The sequence below is a fragment of the Larus michahellis genome, chromosome 2, assembly GCF_964199755.1.
Source record: "Larus michahellis chromosome 2, bLarMic1.1, whole genome shotgun sequence".
In the NCBI taxonomy this organism is placed as follows: Eukaryota; Metazoa; Chordata; class Aves; order Charadriiformes; family Laridae; genus Larus; species Larus michahellis.
Genome location: NC_133897.1, coordinates 47,211,712 through 47,232,457, shown reverse-complemented (window position 1 = coordinate 47,232,457; position 20,746 = coordinate 47,211,712). Strand labels below are relative to the sequence as shown.

The following is a 20,746-nucleotide window of genomic DNA, read 5'->3' as shown; positions in this document are numbered from 1 at the left end:
TGGCTTGGAAATGTCATAGCAGCCAGGAATTTTCCGCTTTTTAGGAACCTCGTTGTAGATGCTCAGCAGTTAAAAACTGTTCTGCTGGGCAACAGTCACTCAGCTTGAATCCCTGGAAAAAAAACACCACTGCTCTGCTGCAGTAGGACTTTTAATGCTGTTACAGGCTTGGTGAAACGTGTAGAGCTGTGTCGGTGCCAGCACCATTGGAAGCCCTGCGTAGACCAGGCTTTTGCAGGGGCAGCTGTTGCAGCACCTCTCACGAGCAAGCGCGATAGTCAAGGCTCTGGACACGTGAAATGCATGTTGCGGATGAGCCGGTACTGATAACAGTAAGAAATATTTTCTTTTTCAAGGTCCATAGTGTAAAGAAGGTCTATGAGGGGTTGGCCATGAGGGGATCAGCCCCCCCACCACCTGTTTTTTTTTCCCCTAGGATTTCTTGATCCTTTTCTCTTCTGGAGCAAGGGAACCAGTCTTTCCTTAGGGGACCAAACTGTGGAGCCAGCACAGAGATGCACGCTGACGCAGCACAGCAATTAAGGGTGTATTTCTAATAATTTACTGGAGCTCACCCTCCTGACCTTTCTGTATTTAGATCGGCAGGAAGGGTGCGTAATGAGGGCCGCGGGAGGGCAAGCGAGTTCTTACAGCTGGTCAGGCGAATTAATGCGAATTGCTTGGCAGTTCACCAAAAGCAGACCAATGAGGGCTCTTCATAAGAAAAAAAAAAAAAACAAAACAGAAAAAAACCTAATCTTGAAGGTGGCCACTCCATGGGCTGGATTTGTCAGATTTCTAACCTGCTGTAGAGGAGAACAGTGGTTCAATGTTTTGGAGAGACACCAGAGCCGCAGGCAAGTTGCCTTTGCCTGACACATTTCAGAAACCCTTCTGCTCCTCCACCTTCTGCAGCTCCTCACTTCCCTCCACTTCGTCCCTTTTCCCCATGTCATTTAATGTCACCATGTCCTGGGGGAGTAAGGGAAGAGTAAGTAAACACTTAGCGATCTGCTCTTCCCTTCCTCCCTCAAGCACAGGGCTGTTGAGTTTCCAGCCTTCTAGGCCATGCTCATCACCAGGCATTGCAGTGGCAAGGGCTTTCCTAAAGGTAACTCCTGGGAGCCAGGTACCCGATACCCCAAAAACCTTCCCCTCCACACCTCCACCAATCCATGCAAATGGCAGAAAATTGGTTTATCCACTCAGCCCTCATGCTGTCATTCACCTTTGACCTGACAGTTTCATTTCTGGGAAGGTGGAGAACCGGCATAAAACCAAAAGTCACCTGTAAAATGCCGATATTTATATTTCTGATTCAAGTAGCATGGCCATGGCAGTGCACGTGCGCTCCCTTCCTAATACTCTCCATACGCTCTTCAAAGTGAAATGCCATTTCCAGTAGGTGATAATTACTGGCTAGTGGCATCTCTCTGAAATGACCTGACACCATTTCCCTGACCTTGCGATGGCCTGGATCAGGGCAATGGAAAGCACCAGAGCTGCTGTGTCCTGGAGGGAGATGGAAATGGAAGTACATCCCCACAGGGTAGGAGGAAATACTTTCCCTCTGGTGCGGTTTCCCTTCTGCAAGCTGTCCTTGCCACAGGAGACAGTTTCTTGACCTCCCCTCTCATCCTCTCCCAAGAAGACAGCTGCTCCCCTTATGTGGCTATCCTTCGGGGCATGGATACTCATGGGTATTTGGAGCAAGTCGGAAGCAAAACCGTGCACGTGATTTATACATACAGTATTTGGGAAACGCTGAGGCACAGGGCAGCACTGCTGTCCATCTACCCGTCTACTCTACTCTGCTTTTGGCTTGCAGAGAGGCAGAAGGGTGTCACGGGCACCACATCCACCTTGCATCCGTCTTCCCACCCCTTGGCCCCTGGCATCGGCATGATGGCCAGGGCCGCCGAGCCTGGCTTGCTCTGCGAGTAGCGCTTCTGCACGTTGCTTTCTAGCATTGCCAAAATCACCACCCTTTACCGGGTTGTTTTTATAATCTGCTTTTGGGGTGCGGGTGTATGGGCAAAGAGACCCGTCACACGTAAATAAACAAATAAGCACGGCTGTCTGGTGTGAATGGCTCCGCTGTCAGACGTGACAAAGGATTTTGCGGCACGTGCTGCAATAAGATATTTAAAATCTCATTCGAGACCTGTCAGCTTCCCTACCCCACAGAAGAGAGATAACGAACAGCACATACTTCAAAGTGACGTTTTAAGGACTAAAAAGACGTTCACTTGGGGCTTTGAAAATGCACATAAATCATAGGTGTTAGCACCGAGACCTCTCTTATTTGAAATCGTGGCTGCTTGCAAGGCAGCCTTGACCTCCCCTTGCTGCCACGGGCCAGGGTGCTACCAGCTGGGGGGATGTGGCTACCTGGCTGCCCACCTCGGGTGGCCCCAAATCCTGGTGCCAAACCCTGTGCACGAACCCACCGGCGAGAGGGAAGGCCAAGGCTTCGCTCCCACCGCTGTGTCCTTACCCAATGCTGACACTGCCTTTGGTAAGGACGGAAAATAAAGGATTGGGGTTGACCTTGATGGCTAAGCGTTGTGGCGGGGGAGATGTCTGCCGGGGTGGTGGCACCCTGCCCACCACTGGTTGCAAGGCAAGCTACCAATGTCACGTTTTAGGAGAAAGGGCTGTATTTTTCCATGTCCTATTTTCACACTAATTATGCAAATATATTTGGGAAAAAAAAACCCCAACAAACTCCACCAAACACCCGACGCTGAAAGAATGTTGAATTCGCAAAGCCCTGCACAGAAGTCACAGCCCCAGCAGCGGGTGGTCATGGTCGGGTTTCTGCAGGACCCTTGCTCCCTTTGGGAAATGGCAAGTGGCTTAAGATTTCCTTTCTAGCTGTTCGGGACTCACCGCTCTGGCTCTGGGCTGCCCGTAAAGCCATGGATCTTCCACAGGCGCCCCTGTGGAGGTTCCCCCCCACACCGAGTGCTTTGCCGGTGTTACTGCACCCCCCTCCCCCAGGCCTGTGCAGTAGGAGACTGATGTTACCGGCCTCCTTTGGCATTTTTACCGTGATTTGCCTGGTCAGAGCACAGCTCCGAGAGCAGCCAGGGCTGCTCAGCGTTTGCCGTTCTAATCGCAACCCCGGGAACGAGGGCAACATCCAGAATATCTGCACGGAATAAATGAAACGTCCTTTGGTGGAAAAACCAGGCGATCACATCCCGGATGCACAAAGGGGCTGAGTTACGGTTGCAGGAGCACTCATGTCGCTGGCATTTCCTGATGCCTCAGTGCTCGGCTGCAACGCCAGCAGAGGTTTTGCTCTGTGGCATCATTAATCCCAAACTAAGGAACTAAGGGAACTGGGGGACACAGGAGCAATGGTGGCGAGGCCAAGGGCAGCAGCAGAGTGGGTGCTCAGAGGGTGCCCTAGGCCAGGCAGGCAGGGTGCTGGCGCTGCCCCGCTCAGCCTCATCCCCTCGGCAGCTCGTGACCCCATCGCTTACTTCACTGGTGGTTGAATCATAGAATGATTTATGCACTGACTAATATGTATGGTGGGAGTGCATGATGGGTAACGCAGGCCTCGTTGGCTGGGCGTTTGGCACTCGTGGTGGAAATGCATTTACACACTGCTCCAGAGACAAGTAAGAGCTGCAGGGTGTTATTTGGAAGCCAGTGTTACCTTTGTCTGTGCACTGGTGAGGACCCACCTCGAGTGCTGTGTTCAGTTTTGGGCCCCTCACTTACAAGAAAGACATTGAGGTTCTGAAGCGTGTCCAGAGAAGGGCAACAAAGCTGGTGAGGGGTCTGGAGAACAAGGCTTATGAGGAGCGGCTGAGGGAGCTGGGGTGGTTTAGCCTGGAGAAAAAGGAGGCCGAGGGGAGACCTTATCGCTCTCCACAACTACCTGAGAGGAGGTTGTAGGGAGGTGGGGGTCAGTCTCTTCTCCCAAGTAACAAGCGATAGGAAAGAGGAAATGGCCTCAAGTTGCACCAGGGGGGGTTTAGGATGGATATTAGGAAAAATTTCTTCACTGAAAGGGTTGTCAAGCATTGGAACAGGCTGCCAAGGGAAGTGATTGAGTCACCATCCCTGGAGGTATTTCAAAGACCTGTAGATGTGGTGCTGAGGGACATTGTTTAGTGGTGGACTTGGCAGGGTTAGGTTAACGGTTGAAGTTGATCTTAAAGGTCTTTTCCAACCTAAATGATTCTATGATAAACTCTTCTACCCACTGCCATGTATGGGCTCTGCGCTGCCTTGGTCACCCCCATGAGATCCCAGGCTTCCAGCCAAAAACCCACCCAGGTCTGTGGGGATTTATTTTCCCTCCTGGCGCCGCAGACACGGATGCAAATCGAAGGCCCTTTATAAATGCAGATTGGCTCTCGCATCTCATATGCCTTGCTAGACACACAGCGAATCACTTGGGATGCGCTGGGAAGAGGTAATATGAACCTCACAGCAAATCCATCGGCCCCCAGCATCGATACAAACCGTAGAGCTTTCAAATGTCACGGGGTGAATCCGTCTGGATTTAGACAAGCCCAACAATCTTGCATATTGGGTGGCTTCCGCAGAACTCGGTGGATTTGTTTAGCATAAAAGGGTATTGCTGGGCGGACTTTCTTTGTGGTACAAGGCGGAATTCGGGATCGCATCTACGAAAGCGAGAAAGGGAGACGGGAAGCACCGCCGTGCCCACAACGTCTCCCACGGGTGGGCTTCCTTCCCCCCCACAAGCTGCCAGGCCAAGTCGACTCAATTAATTTGTCTTGCAGCAAATCCCCCCTCCCGGGCCGGGGGGGGTGGAAGGGGCGGCCGAGCCTCGACGCCCCTTTCCCGCCCCCCCCCACCCCCCCACTCAGGGGAGGGGGGGTGATGGGGGGGGGAGGGCGGCGCTCGGGGGGCGGGCGGGGGGCGGTGCGGGCGGGCGGGCGGGGATCGCGGCGGCGGCGGCGGCGGCGGCGGGGCTGGGGCTGGGGATGGCTTTCGAGGCGCTGGCGGAGGCGGCGGAGCGGTGGTGCGCCCGTACCCCCTTCCAGCTCATCGCCGCCGAGGAGACGGAGCGGCGCATGGACTTCTACGCCGAGCCCGGCGTCTCCTTCTACGTCCTCTGCCCGGAGGCCGCCTGCGGCGACAATTTCGTGAGTGACCCGGGAAGGGGACCAGGGGAGGGCGAGGAGGGGGGGGCGTGCGTGGGTATCGGTGCGTGTGCACGGAGGGGCGGGCAGCCCCTGTATCGCTTTGGGACACCCACCCCCCCACACACCCCTCCGCTGGGGGAGCGCCCGAGGGGGAGCGCCGGCTGGGGGTGGGGAGGAGGACGGGGCCGTGCCCCCGAGGGATGCGGGGATGGAGGGCGGGGGGGGACCGGGCGGGGGGATCTTCCCCAGCGCGCACCACAATCCGCAAAATGGAGTCCGCTGCCGGTGCGGGGCGGCCCCGCGGGCAGGGCTGCGGGCAGGGACCCCCCCCATCCCTCGGCATCCCCTATCACCCCGGCCCGGGGAGGCTGCGGGCTCTGGGGGGGGGGGGTGAGAAAGGAGGAGGGGTGCGAGCCCCCCCTCCTCCCGCCCGGCTCGTCCTGCACCCCGCGGGGGCTGCAGCTGCTGCTTCCCCCGCCGCCCCCCTCCATCCTCCCGGGGTACCGGGGCCGGGGCACGGCGGAGGGACGGGCGGGCTGGCAGGGCTGTCACGGCAAATGGAGAATGGGCAGGAATAAAATGGAGTCAGGATGACAGAAGGGCCGCGCCACCCCCCTTCCGCCCCCTCCCGCCGCGCTCCCGGTCCCGCCGGGGCTGGGGGACCCCCCGGGCAGGTGCCGGCTTGTCGCCGCCGCGTCCCCTCCCCGCCCCTCGCGGAGTTCAGCGACAAGTTTGTGCAGAAATGGCACCGGCAAAACAACCCCTGGCTTCGGGATGGGATGGGGGGGTTGTTCCCCTCCCCCCCCACACACACCCCCCCACCCCTCCCGGTGGTGAGCAGAAGTGCAAAAAGAGCTACCAAAAAGCAGCACCTCGCCACGAGGTTTGTAACCGGCAAAGCTCCAGTTAATCACTGGAAAGAAAAAAATGAAAGAATTTTATTTTATTTAAAAAAAAAAATAGCTCCTAGCACAGACTATTGTTGTAGGAATGTTGTTGGTCCTTCCCTTCCCGGAGCGACTTTCATCCCTCAACCTGCTTGACAAACGTTCCTTAATTCCCTTTCCAACAGGTAAGTGCAGAACGAACCCACGTGACAGATGGGTTCGTGGAAACAAGGGCACTGAAGTGACTTCTCCAAGACCACAAATCTCAGCAAGCAGGACATTTATTTATCGTGCCGGGCAGATGGTCGTGCTGAATTATGGAAGAAGTTATCTGGAGTTTAGTTGCGCGTCTGTCCAGGGATACGGGAGACCTCCCGCAATCCCAACTGTGGGAGTGGAGCATCTCTGGGTGTGGACTCTCCTGGTCCGTGGTGGGACTAGCCCTGCACACCCATCTCCCCAGCGTGTCTTCCTTAACAGCGTGCCAAACCCCGGTGCTCACTCCCTTCTAGAGATGCCCGTGCCCAGAAAGGGCCATGCCTGCTGGACTGTTAAGCAGGGATATGTATGAATCCAATTTCAGGACTCAGTTAAAGTTGTTATTGGATGCTAACGATATCGGAAATTGCAAAGAAAGCTCATTACTTTTTTTAGACATGTGTCGTTTCCTTATATGCTGCTCAATAATTGAACAAACTCTCTCAAAACAAAATCTAGTCACCTTCAAGAAAAGAAAGCTTAAGCAGTTTCAGACCCTATTCCCATGCATCCATCAGTGGCCAATTTTTGTAGGTTTGCAACCACATTTTCCCCTTCTTTTTTTTTTTGGCAAATATTTTCATTCCAGGGTTGCTGTGGGAAGGACTCCCCACCCAAAGCCGCCAGTAGTAAAACTGAGCAAAAGGGCTGACTGCTGTCGAATGCAGAACGTAAACAGTGGAAAACTAGAGGCAGTGTTTTCTTCTGTCTTTTTTGGGGGGATAATTACTTGAGGCACTTTTTGTAGTAATAATACTTTTAAGACAGGCAGATAGGTGTCATTCTTAATTCTTTTCCTGTTGAGGGTGTCTCTTTAATGCGATTAAGAGCTACTAATGAGCTGATACACCAGCATCATGTTTTCTGCTCCTAGTGCGCTGTGGGGCTTCATTTCTACTCCCAGCTTGGCTATCTTGGTTTTTTCAGTCATTTTCTTTTTTTTTATGTTCCAGAAGATAAGTTTCCTTTCTATGTGTAATTACAGGCTAAAGTTTTTTTTAAGGAGACTTAATACAAGCCAGGGGCCTGATTCTCATTTGCACTTGAGGCTTGTTGCATGGCTCCGTAACATGATGGGAGTGTGAAAGTGAGTAAATATAAACAGCATTCACAGAATTACAGCCTTTTTGCACACTGTGACTCTCATAAAGGAGCCTCGCATTGAATAAGCATCCGGTGCCTGGTGTTCTTGTTCTCTTTCTTTAGATCTTAATTTCATAATAATGTGACTTAAAAAGCTATGTAGAAAGTGCCAGAAAAGTCCACTTGTAAGAAGGAAGTGATGAACATGATGAACTTAAAAGGGAAGAGGAAAAAAAAACATGGAAAGGTTGCCAAGATGCGGTCTGGGGGAGAGTAACTCTGAATTTTGTATAAAATCAGATTCCAGACCACAACAATCATATAATTTTAATTTCCTGAAAAGGTATCTTTGGGCTAGGTTCTTAACACGCTAGGGGTGCAGAAGACCCATCTAGATGCTGCTTGGCATTTTCAGTACCACCTGGACACAGACTCTTTGAATCAGCATTTTAGGTTGCTGAACTACATATAATTCAGCTCCTGAGGCACGTGGTGTTCTCAGAAAATTAATTGGACTTGTGTAGCCACAACCAACGAGGGTGAGGGTTGCGATGCTATTCCTTACAGTCTGTCATTTGTTTTGTCACAGCGTTATTGCTGGTGTTCAAGGTAACCGATAAAGCAAATAAAAATGTGGTGCCACCTTGATGCAAGATTTCCTGTAAAATATTTTAGGGCAGAGTCAGTGAGTCTGAGTATTGTCTGCAAGTGGGATTATCCCCACAAATAAAAGGTTTTGCTGCCATGCCCAACAGGTGGGCTGGTTAGGAGAAGGTGGTCCAGCAAGTGACCCTGTCATCCAGCGACACTGGATCATCTAAAGGCGTGAGGGAAAGCAAGCCCCTCTGAATTGCTTCAGCTCTGTGCTGTGTGTAGATGCTGAACTAAATAATTCAACCATGATCCTAGGTCAGCTGAGGTGGAAATGAGCGGCTGGGTGCTTTTGTAGTGACACAAAGCAGCCGTGAGCAAAACTGGGCAAGCTTGGAAAGCACATACTCAGATGATGAGGTTAATATTTTTCATTGCGCAGCCATGGCTGAGCACTATGGTCCACTGGTTTGCCAGCAGCCCACTTCTCCTGCTGCAAATTGGTTCTCGGGCATCAGGGATTTTTCCAGGAAAAGCATCTCTGTATGTGCAGCCTCACTGACTGCCCTAACTTTCTAAGCAAGAGCCAAATCCTCAAATTGCATTTGTTTTTATTGTGAGAGGCCAAAATTCCTTTTGCAGGTTCCTCTGGAGATGTGTGAGTCAGTGGTGAGACTCAGTTCCTGCACTGCCTTGGTGCAGAGCTGAACCTCCACAGAGAACTGGAGATGCAGTTGAATGTATAAGTGTTATAACCCTGGTCTTTATTACGGTTAAGGATTTTTCTTGGGGGGGAAAGATGAAATCAAGCCATTTCTGAATGGGATGCATGCACTAATGGCACGTGAGATCTTTCATAGTGCATTTGTTCCTACAGCCAAAGTTTTAAATCTTCTGCAGATGTTGAAATTGTTGGAAATCTTCCTTGCTTATTGCCTTACGATGCTATGAAAAAAAAGTCTCTTCAAAGGCTCAATGATCAAGTTCCTTGCTTAGGTCTTCCCCGTGTGCTCGATCATTTTATTTTGCGCTACTGCTGACAAATTCACACTGGAGCCTAAAACGTGGTGCATCTTGAAAAGAGATTGTAAAAGCGCAATCAAGATGGGGTTAACTTTCCCTGGGGAACGAACTAGCTATTATTTATAAAAGGGCAGGGCCTGATTTTCATTTATGTGGAAGCTCCTGTGTATAGCTCTGCTGGTCAAAAGAAGCCACAATTTAAACAAGAATCAGGATGTTAGCAGTCATAATTGTTTTATACACATAAACAATTACAACAGGTTTAGCACGAGCCGTGAATTGCCCAGCTGCAACATCCAGCTCTTACGCTTGACGCAAAGATTATAAGTTACTAAACGGTTATTGCTAACTACAAGTATTAAGAAATCGTGGGCCAGGCCTCCAAAATCTTGAGGCTGTTCTTAAAACGTTGTGATTTGAAAGCGTTCGTTTGATTTTTTACAGAGGGTTCATTTGAGTTTACTTCATGTACCTTCTGCCTTTTTAGGCCATAGAAAACACAAAGTGCAGACATTTATTTATTTTTATTTAATATACAGAAGCTGAGATTTGGTTGTATATTTATAGGGCTACAAGGCCCATGACTCTAAGATGGCATGAAGTATCATGAGACTTGTGGTATGCGCCTTTGAGAGTTGGCAAGACTGTAAAGAACTTATTTTTATTGCCAGACTGGTTAAGAGATGACTCTGGTTATATGGAAAGAGCAGAACCTACTCAGTAAGGCAGGGCTCTTTTCATAACAAAACATTTCACTATGTTTATGCTTGTAAGATGCAACACGCAGCAAAGCAAATGTAGGTCAAGTGAGGTTCAAAGCAAGGGAGTTACTGTTTTAGTCTTAAAGGTGCGACTTGGGTGATGTTAAGTAGTGTTTTCTTTCCGTAAGTGTAAAACTGCATCCCTGGCAGGTATTCACCACTGAGTAGGAAGGCGACGTGCAAGCCTTATGTTAGGGATTGAAACATCTGCCTTCCTCACTCTTTCCCTGAACGTTAGTTAAGCTTCAGAGAGACCCTCCTCTTCCCTCGTTTAAGCATAACCGACTGTTTATAGCCCAGTAAAAAGCTGCATGGCGCTTTGGGGAAAAGAGCTGCTGTGCACAAATAGAGGTATAGGAGTCTCGAAACAATTTGGCAGTGTTACGCTTCTCTGCGTAGCAGACTGACGGAGACGGTCCTGTGCACAGTCTTCAAAAAGAAAGGTCTGTAAACGTATGCATTAGCTGGTGCTGCCCTTGTGTGCCAGAAGTGGTGCCTGAGCGCTCCCACCATCGCGCACCAGCTCCATCTTTAACAACCTCGTAGCAGCAGAATAAGTATCAGTTTTGGGAGAGGCTTCACAGAGCCTGGCTGGGGAACCAGCGTCTCCGAAGCAAGAGAGGAATATCCCAAATGGGTTTAAACGTGCCTGCCTGGGAAGACATGATTTGGGTCTAGGAGGAGTAATCCTCAAAACAGGGAGGGAGGCATGGAGTGTCAGGATGTTGTGAGTGCCCAAGTGTCTCTCCTTGGCTCTGCGTCTAACCTGCAGGCATATTTTCCATCTTTTCGTCTGCATTGTCAAGAGAATTACACATCAAGTTCCACCTCCTGGGTCGCATCACGCTTGCACTAACGCCAAGAAGACAAAGAGATGGTTTAGCTCTTCCTGAGGGGCTTCATTGCAGTGGATGATGCAGAAGAGAAAACCCAGGTCTGAGCAGGGCTGATGTCAAATGAAAACACCTTTACTCATAAAATGTACGTGTGCGAGGGGTGCTACCCTTCATTGCTGGTGCCGTCATGAGGCCTTGTCTCTTCTGGATCGATTTCCCTGCTTTCTCATGCGTCCTGTTAATAAAATCAAGGCTCCTTCTCGGAAGCGTGGCTTCTGAAACAGCCTGCAGTGCCTGTCCCCACTGCAGGCCTGAACTGCAGGAGGCCCAGCATACTTTGGCAGATGTTTACAACACGTCACCTTATAAAATCACGCGGAAAGGCCAGCGTGAATTCCTGTTAATGCCTTTTCTTTCTTGTGTCGCTGTTGGCTTTCAGCACGTGTGGAGCGAAAGTGAGGACTGCTTGCCTTTCCTGCAGCTCGCGCAGGATTACATCTCCTCCTGTGGGAAAAAGACACTCCATGAAATATTGGAAAAAGTCTTCAAATCCTTCAGACCCGTAAGTGCCTCTTTTTTACTTCCAAACATTGACAGTTACCTGGGACGTTTAATAGGATAGCGCTGGGTGGAGCAAGGTGGTTTTTCTTCCACGGGGACTTACATCTCCAGTCAGCTGCCTGGTGTTCGCACATAAGCTGCTATCAGGCGGTTGGAAATTGTTTCTTGGAAGCCAGCTGCCTTTTTATTTCCAGCCCTGGGTTCGAGAGGATGAGATTCCCGGGCAGGGTGGGAGGCCAACTGGTGCGGCAGCCGGCGGCAGCGGCTCCCCAGCTGCGCGGGGGCTCCCGTCCTGCTGATGCAGCGCTGACTCCGAGGAACGGGATGCGAGTCAGCGCTGCGGGACTCTGTGGCAGAGTTATTTCCTGGCACCGAAACTGGGTAGTTTTGCAGGGATCCGAGGAGCGAGAGTAAACCTCTGGGAAGCTGGAGAAGAGTGGTTTGTTTTATTTTAGGGTTGGCATTTTTCTTCCCCAAGTGGTCCAGCTTTTGCTGCTAGGGTGGTTGCCACTTGGTATTTTCAAATGCCAGTTTGGTCACTGCTTGAGAAGAGGTTGGAGCAGAAGCTTGGTTTTGTGGGGAGGAGGCTCGTATTTTTCTGTTTTGCTGCTACTCAGCTTTCTCTGTCCTTGTTTAACACTAAGATTTGGGTCAAAGCCTGGGTTGCGTCAGGGGGAGGTGACTTAGGCTGGCCGTTGTCCTTCATTTTTGCCAAATCCCTTTGCACAGCCTCTCCTTTTGAGTGCCTGGGGTTGGGTAAGGGGCTGGTGCAAAGCAGAGTGGAGGTTCGTTGCCAGAACCATGGTGTCCGTGGGAAAGCTGACCGATGGACGTTTTTATACTCAACTGAAAATATAGGTGGCTTTCCCTCCTCTGTTTTTCTGGCCAACTAGTGGAGAAGACTGAAAATGTATCCCAAGTATTTAGAGCGAAAGGGAGGGCTTGGAGCTCCCATATGAAAACACCAGCCCTCCCTGTGTTACACCCTTGCGTTGCCTTGCCGCGGACCGCCGCAGCTGGTCGACATGAAAGAGCATCGTTTTAAAGAATTCTTTGAGAGACTGGAAATAAATAGAACAGATGCACACTTTTCTTAGAAAGGACTGGAAATCTGATCCGTCGGTACAGCTGCTTGTAATTGTGAAAACGTACAAAAATATAAATATGTTTCCCAGAAGAATATTCGGCTCTTGGATCTTCATAGCTGTTTTCTCCCGCTCAGAAAAGCTGTGTCTTTGAGAAAAAACTTCCATTGGCTTAACTAAAGAGGACTTCAAAAAGACTTAATTAAATTGGTAGAGATCGCTTATTTCATTTAAACCACATTTATTTCAGCATAGCTTAAGTTGCCGAGAAACTGGCTTCAGTTAAACCAAATTGCACTACTCCTCAGAATAAAAAGGTTCAAAGCAAGGGGAACCATTGTACTCATTTGGTCTGGGCCCTTCGTTAATACATCACGTATCACCCCGTGATTCCTACCACTGAGCACATAAATCGTGGTTGAGCTGGAGCGTGTCTTTTCTAAAAGACACCCAGTCTTGATGTAAAGTCTTCAGGTGACTAAAAGGATACAACACTACCGGGCATTTTTTCTTCTCATCATCATTAGTTACGCTCCCGTGAAGAACTCTTATTTACAATCTGCATTTTTCTAGCTTTTGCTTCCTAGCTGTTGAATTTCATTATGCTTTTGTCTGCTGAAGAACGGCGTCCTCGATTATCAGAGGCCTCTTGCAGACGGTATTCAAGTACCTCTTCATTTTCTCTTGGATATACCACAAAGATTTAAGTTTCTCAGATTCTCCTTTGACCTAGTGTTGAGAGATTTGCATCAATGTAACAAAACTGAGTTTATCGTTTGAGGGATGGCTGTGTGTAGACAAGTCTAATAGGGAATGTGTTGACGTTTTCCCCTTATAGTGATTATTAAAAATAGCACATGCGTGGTAGGATAGATTTTTAAAAGTGGAGGGTGTTACAATAGATGTATGGAAACAGTTATTTTACACCCTCAGGCCTTTGCCAGAACAAAGCCACTTTTCGTCAGTATGGGGAAGTTATTTCCTTGGCATTACTTTGCACTGTTCCCCATCTGTTTTCTGCTGGACCTCTTTTGCTAATGAAACCACCTTGCTGTGAGCGTGGAGGTAACCGTGCATTTGCAGGGCATTGCTTCTCCGCTATCCCAACCAAGTCGGCTGTCGGAGACCGGTCTGGCAAATTTCAGTTTGGAAAACGGCAGTTTAGGAAAAACTGGTGCTGAAGGTCATACCGGGCTCTTCTGAAGTGTCTGTTGGTCCTGGCTACTCGGTCTGAGATACTGAGTTGGTTTTTAGCGTGTGCTTGGTAAGCACCTTCTGATCTGAAAGTCTTTTTCATTTCAGTGTTTCCAGCCGGACATCGGAGATTATTAGACAGTTTTGAAAGTCCTTATTGGGGTCCTTTGAAGGGAAATGTTTAGGAGGAGACAACGGTGGTGCATCTGCAGCTCTCCATGCCCTTGTGCACAGCACGAGCACCTGCCCTCCCTTAACTGAAGGCTCCCAGACCAATTTTTGCGCAGTAGCTCACATCCTTGATCCACACATTTGTGATAACAGCCCAGCTGTGTCTCCGCAGGCTTACCCTGGGGCTGCGGCATGGGAAGGGACTGGCTGCTCAAGCTGCCCAATATTTCAGAGGCGGTGAGGGCAGGGATGCCCAGCAATTAGCATCCTTCTCAGTGAGAGACAGAGATTTCCCTCCGCTCGCTGCTCTTCCTTGGGCACAGGAGGCAATGAGGGTGGTCTGGGGGCTCCTCACCAGCCATCACTGCTCTCACGCATCTCTCTCTTATGTTTTATGGGCGCAAACACAGTGCCAGGGCAGGATATTTATTTAGATGGGGCTCTTTAAAAGTGTTGGTTAACCTGCAACAGCTAAACTGCGCCTCTGAATCCTGCTGTAGACAAGGTCAAGCTGTTTCTTTCATGGAGGTGTTGGGGGGCATTGTTGTCTCTGCCCATTACTGCCCTCCTGGCACAATCTCCACAAAACTCTGTGATTTGCCTTATTATCCACTTACTCAGGGAGCATCCAAAAGTACGAGACATCACACAGGTACATGAACTGATGTCAATAGCACTGGGCTCAAATGCCACTATTTACCCCAGAGCACCCCAGCTCCTCCGACACCCTTGTCTTTCTGGTGCCAGAGGTGTCCGTGCTGGTGTCCCTCACAGCGGGACTCGACAGAACCGCATTATCTCCAGTGTAGCATCAAGTGGACTGCTAAAGCTACGTCTTGCACTTGGTTTATTTTTCAGTGTGCTTGTATGCCAGCTTTTGGTAGGGGGCAATGCCACTCTGCTTTCGTGACTTAAAACCTGCTAGGTTATTTGTATAAAACCAGGGCTTAACTTTGAAAGAGTTAAGAAAGAAAGGCAAATAAAAAAATAAAAATTGCCTGAGGGACATCACACTAGCTGTCAGAGTTTGCAGAGAACTAAAACACAAGTCGTACAATTCAGCAGCAAATTCCAGGGCTCCCACATTGATCCTAAAAAGCCAACAGCTGAACTGGGGAGTCTGCAGTGTAAAAGCCATTTATCCCATATTCATTGAATTCATACATGTCCCAGTTTACCTCCAGGTGGGTAGTTTGGCCAGCCATAATAAATAGATGTAGTTGAGGCGATGCCGCTGCTGGTTGTTGTCCTCCCTCCTTCTTCACCACCCTCCTGTCCTCCTCCTCCCCACGTGCCCACCAGTTTTGTTCCCCTTGGCTGTTTGGCTGGTGGATCAGCTCTCACTTTCTACTCTGCTTTCCTGTTTTACCTCTTTCCTCCTTGTTTTTGCTATTAAAGTCCTTTCAAGTCTGCCACATAGCTGGTACTTTAATATACGAAGTAGATAGGGACTAGAAGCAGAAACTAGTGTGTTTAAAAGAAGACAAAGTGGGAGTCGGTCTAGGGTCAACTTAACGCCACCTTCATCGTCTTATTTTGTCCTTATCTCTCCTCTCCAAAGCACCGTCCTTCTTCTTTGACCCAATGTTTGTAGCGCACCGTGCACTTTGTACCCGGTCCTCCCTCCTTGGGGTCAAGGTGTGGACTGATTTGTCACTGCAGTCCAGAAAGCAGTAAGGGGTTAATGACGGTGAGGGACCGTAGCCCTCTGGGAAGTGATGAGATGTGACCCCTAAAAGCAGGACCTGCATAGTTGAGGTCCTCGCTGCCTTGGAAGATCCTAAAGTGTCCATAACAAAACTGCTTCTCTCTTGGAGGAACATCCCATCCCATCCCATCCCATCCCATCCCATCCCATCCCATCCCATCCCATCCCATCCCACCCCATCCCCATCCTTCCTATGCTCCGTAAAACTGATAACTTCAGCGGCATCACTCTTTAATTGATACTGCGCAAGGGAGAGGAGAGCTGGGATTCCCAAGGGCGAAGGGAGAATGGATGTGTGAAAAGCAGGACGTGCTCCCCATCCTTCGGGATCACGCGTGTCTTCAGTGTCTGTTGTGTTTTCTGTGCTAATTTTGCATGGGAGAGGCTTACAGTATCCTGTGAAATGAAGACTCGTGGCTCATTTCCCTGCAAATCAAGGAGGAATTATAACCAGAGCTGGTCCAAAAAAACGTGATCAAAGGTCTTTCTGCCAAGTGATATAAGCAGAGCGGTACAACGCTCACATTTAACTTGAATACATTGAGTCAGTTTAGCAAAAATAATACTGTTGGAAAAGAACGTCTAGAGGCCTTGCTTTTGCATTTTAAAAACTGAGTATTTTAATTTTAGCTTCAACATGAAACAAAACCCCCGCATCCTGAAAATGAACCAAGTAGTTTCACGTTCAGTTAAGCATTTGATTTGAAAAATATGTACGCATTGGAGTATTTATTCTTTGTTCTCAGAAAACAAGAATGTTTTGAGCTTGGGGTCTCTCTGTAAGTATTTTTAAAATGCGAAGGAGGGGGTTTAGTCAGCAAATTCTCCTTTCATTTCCCTGCTGAAGAAATCCTGCAACTAAAAAGCTGGTTTTCTCCCGGTGGCAGTGAGGAATATAAGCTTTATAGGACCCAGAGACTAATTCTGTGCATTGTCTTTGTAATCTCTGAATAATTTTGAATGTTGATCACAGACTGAATTAGTTTAGGTCCTTAAAAATCTGCCTCGTCACAGCCTTCTCATCTTCGTGCTACCACCTAGTGAGTGTCACTCTCCTCCTGATTTTTCTGGGTTTTGCCTCTTTTGAGAGCTAACAGCTGCGTCACCCTCCGTACAGGGTGTTGCAGGCATCTGTGCTGCTCTTCCAGCCCTGGCAAGCTAAATACACGGTATTCCCAGTAATGCCTAGCGTGTGATTTTTTTCCTTTGTGGATATTAATAGCTGCTAGTGTAGGATTCTAATATGAGATTTCCACAACAGATGCGCTATTTTGACTGTTATTTGGTTTATCTGTCTTCCTGACTTCTGTTGGCTTGGCAACCTTTTGGAGAGGGGAAAAGTTCAAACATCGCTGTTTGCTCCTTTTTGCCTGTAGCAAACGAGTGCTGCCGCAGTGATCGGAGCCGTCAGGTGGAGGCATCCAGACATTGTCCAAGGAAGATGGGCTGGCCGTTCTTCACGAGCCCAAATCTAATTAGCAGAAACTTAAAGGAGCTTGGGCAATTTTCAGTTGAATTCGCAGTATTTCTCGCTGCGAGGGCTTCACACGGCGTGCAAGGCTTAGTCTGGTGTGCTGGAGTGAAAGATTTGAGAGAAACACTTAACATGGTGAGATCTTTAGGTTTTTAGGGACTTCTTGCCTACTCCATACTAGCCAGTTCTGCATGAGGATGCTTTCTTCTTTGGCTTTTGTAGGGTTGCCAAGCGCAATCTTAAACCAAGATAACTACTGCTACAGTATTATCATGGTTCTTTCTGAAGTTAAACCACTGCCAAGTCTAAACACTCAGTAATTCATGATATGACCTCAGGGAAGAACGCAAAGCTTTTTTGCGAGCGCTTTGCTTTGGTTTTATTTATCTTCCAGTCTCCGAGCACTTAATTTGGTGTGAGGATGCGTGTTCAAAGCTTTCTCTATCACAGGAGGGAGAGAAAGAGAGTTGAGATTGTTATGCAATACTGTTATTGCAGGATTTGAGGTTTTCAAGGAGTGGCACCTAGGTGGTATGTGAAGATTTGCAGCGAAGATGCACAAGTGGGTAATTCGCTATTACACAGTATTTTCTCTTTTTTGTAGTTACTTGGGCTTCCAGATGTCGATGATGATGCATTTGAAGAATATAACGCAGATGTGGAAGAAGAGGAACCAGAAGCCGATCATCAACAGATGGGTGTCAGTCAGCAGTGATTTTCTGACAAGCTAAAAAAATTCGGAAGCTTTTGGTACCAGGTGGGGTCAGGTGGTCCCACGTTAGCCTGTTCGGATTAGCACATCACATGGGGATATCTGGCTCCCAGGAGAAAAGTTTTACAAAACGGTTTTAAAAAAAAAATTAATAATAATAATCTGTGATGAGCTTTGCTAAGAAGTGACCTGAATTTTGCTCCTGCTTCAATGGGTTTTCTATGGAGTTGTCTTGGTAGCATTCTGCCGTTATCAGTCTAGAAGTAGTTTTGTCGCTGACTTGTCTCTTCGATTTGTGTTCGAGAGTAGCGTTCGCTGACATGAATGTAGAGTACCGAGAATGTAGGAAGCGTGTGGTGAGAGTGCCAAGTCCTCACCGGTGACCTTTCCGAGGAAACCAGCGCAGACAGCAAACGCGACCTGCGCTTTTCTTTTTAGTTCAACAGCTACGGTTTTTGACAGAGTACCAAACTTGGAGAGATTTCTCCCGAAAAACACTAGTTTAATAGTGGTCGGTACTGCAGAAGTGCACACGAAGGCTTAACAAATATCAAGGGAAATCCAGGGGATATTGGTGTCAGATGTATTAATGTCATTTTACTGACACCTGAATTTACAAGTGCTGGATTAATAGCTGGGAATAATTAGTATCTCATCAGTACGTGTTATAACCAACCCTGGTACTCTGACATCATTTGATCCAAAGCCAAATGCTGCATTCGTACAAATCAGTTAAAAAGTAGCCATTGTCTATCCCACTTCTGCATGACAACCAATTTTAAGCTTCGCTGTTTTTAATACACTGCTAAATTATTCCTCAAACCTTGCCGCATCGTGAAATAAAGTGCAGCTTAACTTTGAAGCCATAAGGGTATAAACCGGCACCTGGCTCTTAAAATTATGCTGGACCTGTTCCTCTACCTGGGCCTTTGAACCAATCCAGGCATTTACACCTCATTGGAGGGGAGCTAAAATACGACTGCTTTGGCTGATATAACAACTAGTGAGGTTTTACGTAGCTGGGGACTTGCTCCCCAGAGGGGTTTGGTGGGGTCTTGGTATAAAGGAGAAGACCCCTCGTATTTTATACCTATTTTGCATAGTTTTAAGTGACTCGGATGAGTGCCAGACTGTGGAGATGCAAGGTCTCTTTATTTACTTGCCTTTTGTACTGAAAATGTAAGAAGCAAAGGGATTCTATTGTTACACAGCTGTTTTCCACAACTGAGCAAAATGTTTCTAAATTTACTCCTTTTTTTCCAATTTTTTTAAAATCATGAAATGAAGGTCACATGCTTCAAAAGCCCTTTTTTATGGAATTAGCTTTGTAAAACCAAAAAGCGAGCGAAGAGCAAATGCTTGGACAACTCCCAGAAACACCTCGCACCATTTTGAAAACCCTGTTGTTAGCGACATCTCCTTTACAATAGATTTTTTAAAGACTTTTTTTTTTTAAAGGTTACCTAAGAGAGCAAGTTTTTGTGGTGGTTTACATTTCTGATGATGGCTTGAGAGATGCATACCACTTGATTCTTCCAATTTGGGGCAAAGGCCTTCCATAACTGGAAGGTGTGTGGTACCTGAGTATGCACAGAAGTGTCTGCAACACTGTAAAAGTCGGAGTTTAAGAATATTAAAAATAAAAAAAAAAGGGAGGGGGAGGGAAGACAAACAGAGCTTAATGAAACTTTGTACATTCTTTCGGCATGCAGGCGTAAACATGGTAGTCGCAGCACATTTTCTATGGACTAGTGACGTGAGAACTGTGGCAGTTCATTGTATAACACTGTACAGCAGCAATAGGCTTTTTGCTTACTAAAATAAAGTGCAAGACCAGTGGTTTCCATCCCTGCTCTAAGTCCCTAAGTTTTTCTTTCCTCTCCAGCTAAAACAGACGCCATAACCTTAAACAGCCTTGCTTCAGGAGAACCATCCTCTTCCTAGCGTCCAATCGTTGGGTTGCGGCTCACACAAGTAGATCTTTTGGGGGCTGACTTTCCTCTGCCGTAACGTAATGCATCGAGACGTAATTTGCAAGCTGGAGGCACAAAGTCAGGTTTGCTGAGCCACTTGCACCCGTTTTGTGTGGGGTTGGGCGCGCTGTGGCTGCACGGACGGGTGCCGGCACAGCAGAGGGGAGGGTGCAGGGGTGGACACGGGTGGTAGCCGAGGACCCGCAGCAGAAGGTGCCCGTGGCGGAGGTGCGGACGCAATCTGAACTGCCCTAAGTGCTGTGAAGGATTGGCTCCACGAGGCTCGACGGAGAACTGGGCTCTGGGCAGCATCAGGATAGACAGGAATTCCCGAAATGAGAAAAAACTGTAAGATCCAGCGCTTGTAATTGCATACGGGAGGTTGTAGTCTGTAACTGCGCTCTGCTGCCTTTCCCTGCCGGTTGACGGAATTGTTAATGAGCGGTTGAGCATTCATATGGTTGCAAGCAAACTTGACGCTGTAAATTATGTAGATATATTATTTTCTGTATCCACTGTCTCGCTTTTTTTTCGGAATGCCGTATGCCATTTGGGTGACTTCCACAGCAAGACTGCAAGTGCTGGACAGCTGGGGGGGTCCTTCTGCAGCCCTCACCCCTGCGAAATTCCCGCTGAAGCTGGCAAGAGTTTGTTGAAACGGGACCTGCAGGACCGGGCGGGCGCTCCAGGGGACATGGGAGGCTTGGTCCTGCAGAGAGCTGAGGGCTCCTGTCCCCTCTCACTTCGCTGGGAGACGAATGTGTTGAGCCCTGCTGCTGCTGAACTGAAGCATGACCGGGCAGCACTGAGCATAAACTGGAATTTTATACGTAGAAAATTTGCTTTACCTGTGTATTAAATGTGAATGAGCATTAATATAGAATGTATTTTATCAAAAAAAAAAAAAATGATTGCTTACTTTTACCAAATACATTTCTGTATGACCGTGTTACTTGTTCCATACTTACCAAACGATGCAAGAGATGCAGCACTGGTTTACTTGTATTACAAAGTATTTTTATATTTTATTTGTATTTTATTTTTCCCTCACGCCCACCACATAGTGAGGTTAGTAGCCATTCAATGATTAACCAGGGGTAGCATGACCCAGTGGTTAGGCTGCCAGACTGAGATAACAAGACTCGCAACCACATGCATAAATGCTTGCAAGCCTGGGGACGCGGTGAGAAAACGTGGGTTCAGAGCTCTGCCATTGCCTTGCCCTGAGCTTCGGGTGGATCTCAGCGGCTGGGAATTCAAGGCAGGCCTCCAGTTACGCATCCAGGCCTCCATG

At 48.4% G+C, this 20,746-nt stretch overlaps 1 protein-coding gene across 1 annotated transcript; it reads left to right on the top strand.

Annotated features, from left to right (window-relative positions):
• The first annotated feature begins 4,922 nt into the window (after nt 1-4,922).
• On the top strand, nt 4,923-20,401 carry MTURN (maturin, neural progenitor differentiation regulator homolog). The gene is made up of 3 exons (XM_074575150.1): nt 4,923-5,135; nt 11,014-11,136; nt 17,372-20,401. Exons 1-3 carry the CDS (start codon nt 4,974-4,976, stop codon nt 17,480-17,482), a joined length of 396 nt encoding a protein of 131 aa, XP_074431251.1. The 5' UTR covers nt 4,923-4,973; the 3' UTR covers nt 17,483-20,401.
• The last annotated feature ends 345 nt before the right edge of the window (nt 20,402-20,746 follow it).

Bases quoted from the DNA above. Each gene is read 5' to 3' on its own strand.
- MTURN (XM_074575150.1), top strand. From the start codon at position 4,974: ATGGCTTTCGAGGCGCTGGCGGAGGCGGCGGAGCGGTGGTGCGCCCGT. The intron at 5,136-11,013 runs GTGAGTGACCCG...GTTGGCTTTCAG, and splicing joins CCGCCTGCGGCGACAATTTC to CACGTGTGGAGCGAAAGTGA. The intron at 11,137-17,371 runs GTAAGTGCCTCT...TCTTTTTTGTAG, and splicing joins TCTTCAAATCCTTCAGACCC to TTACTTGGGCTTCCAGATGT.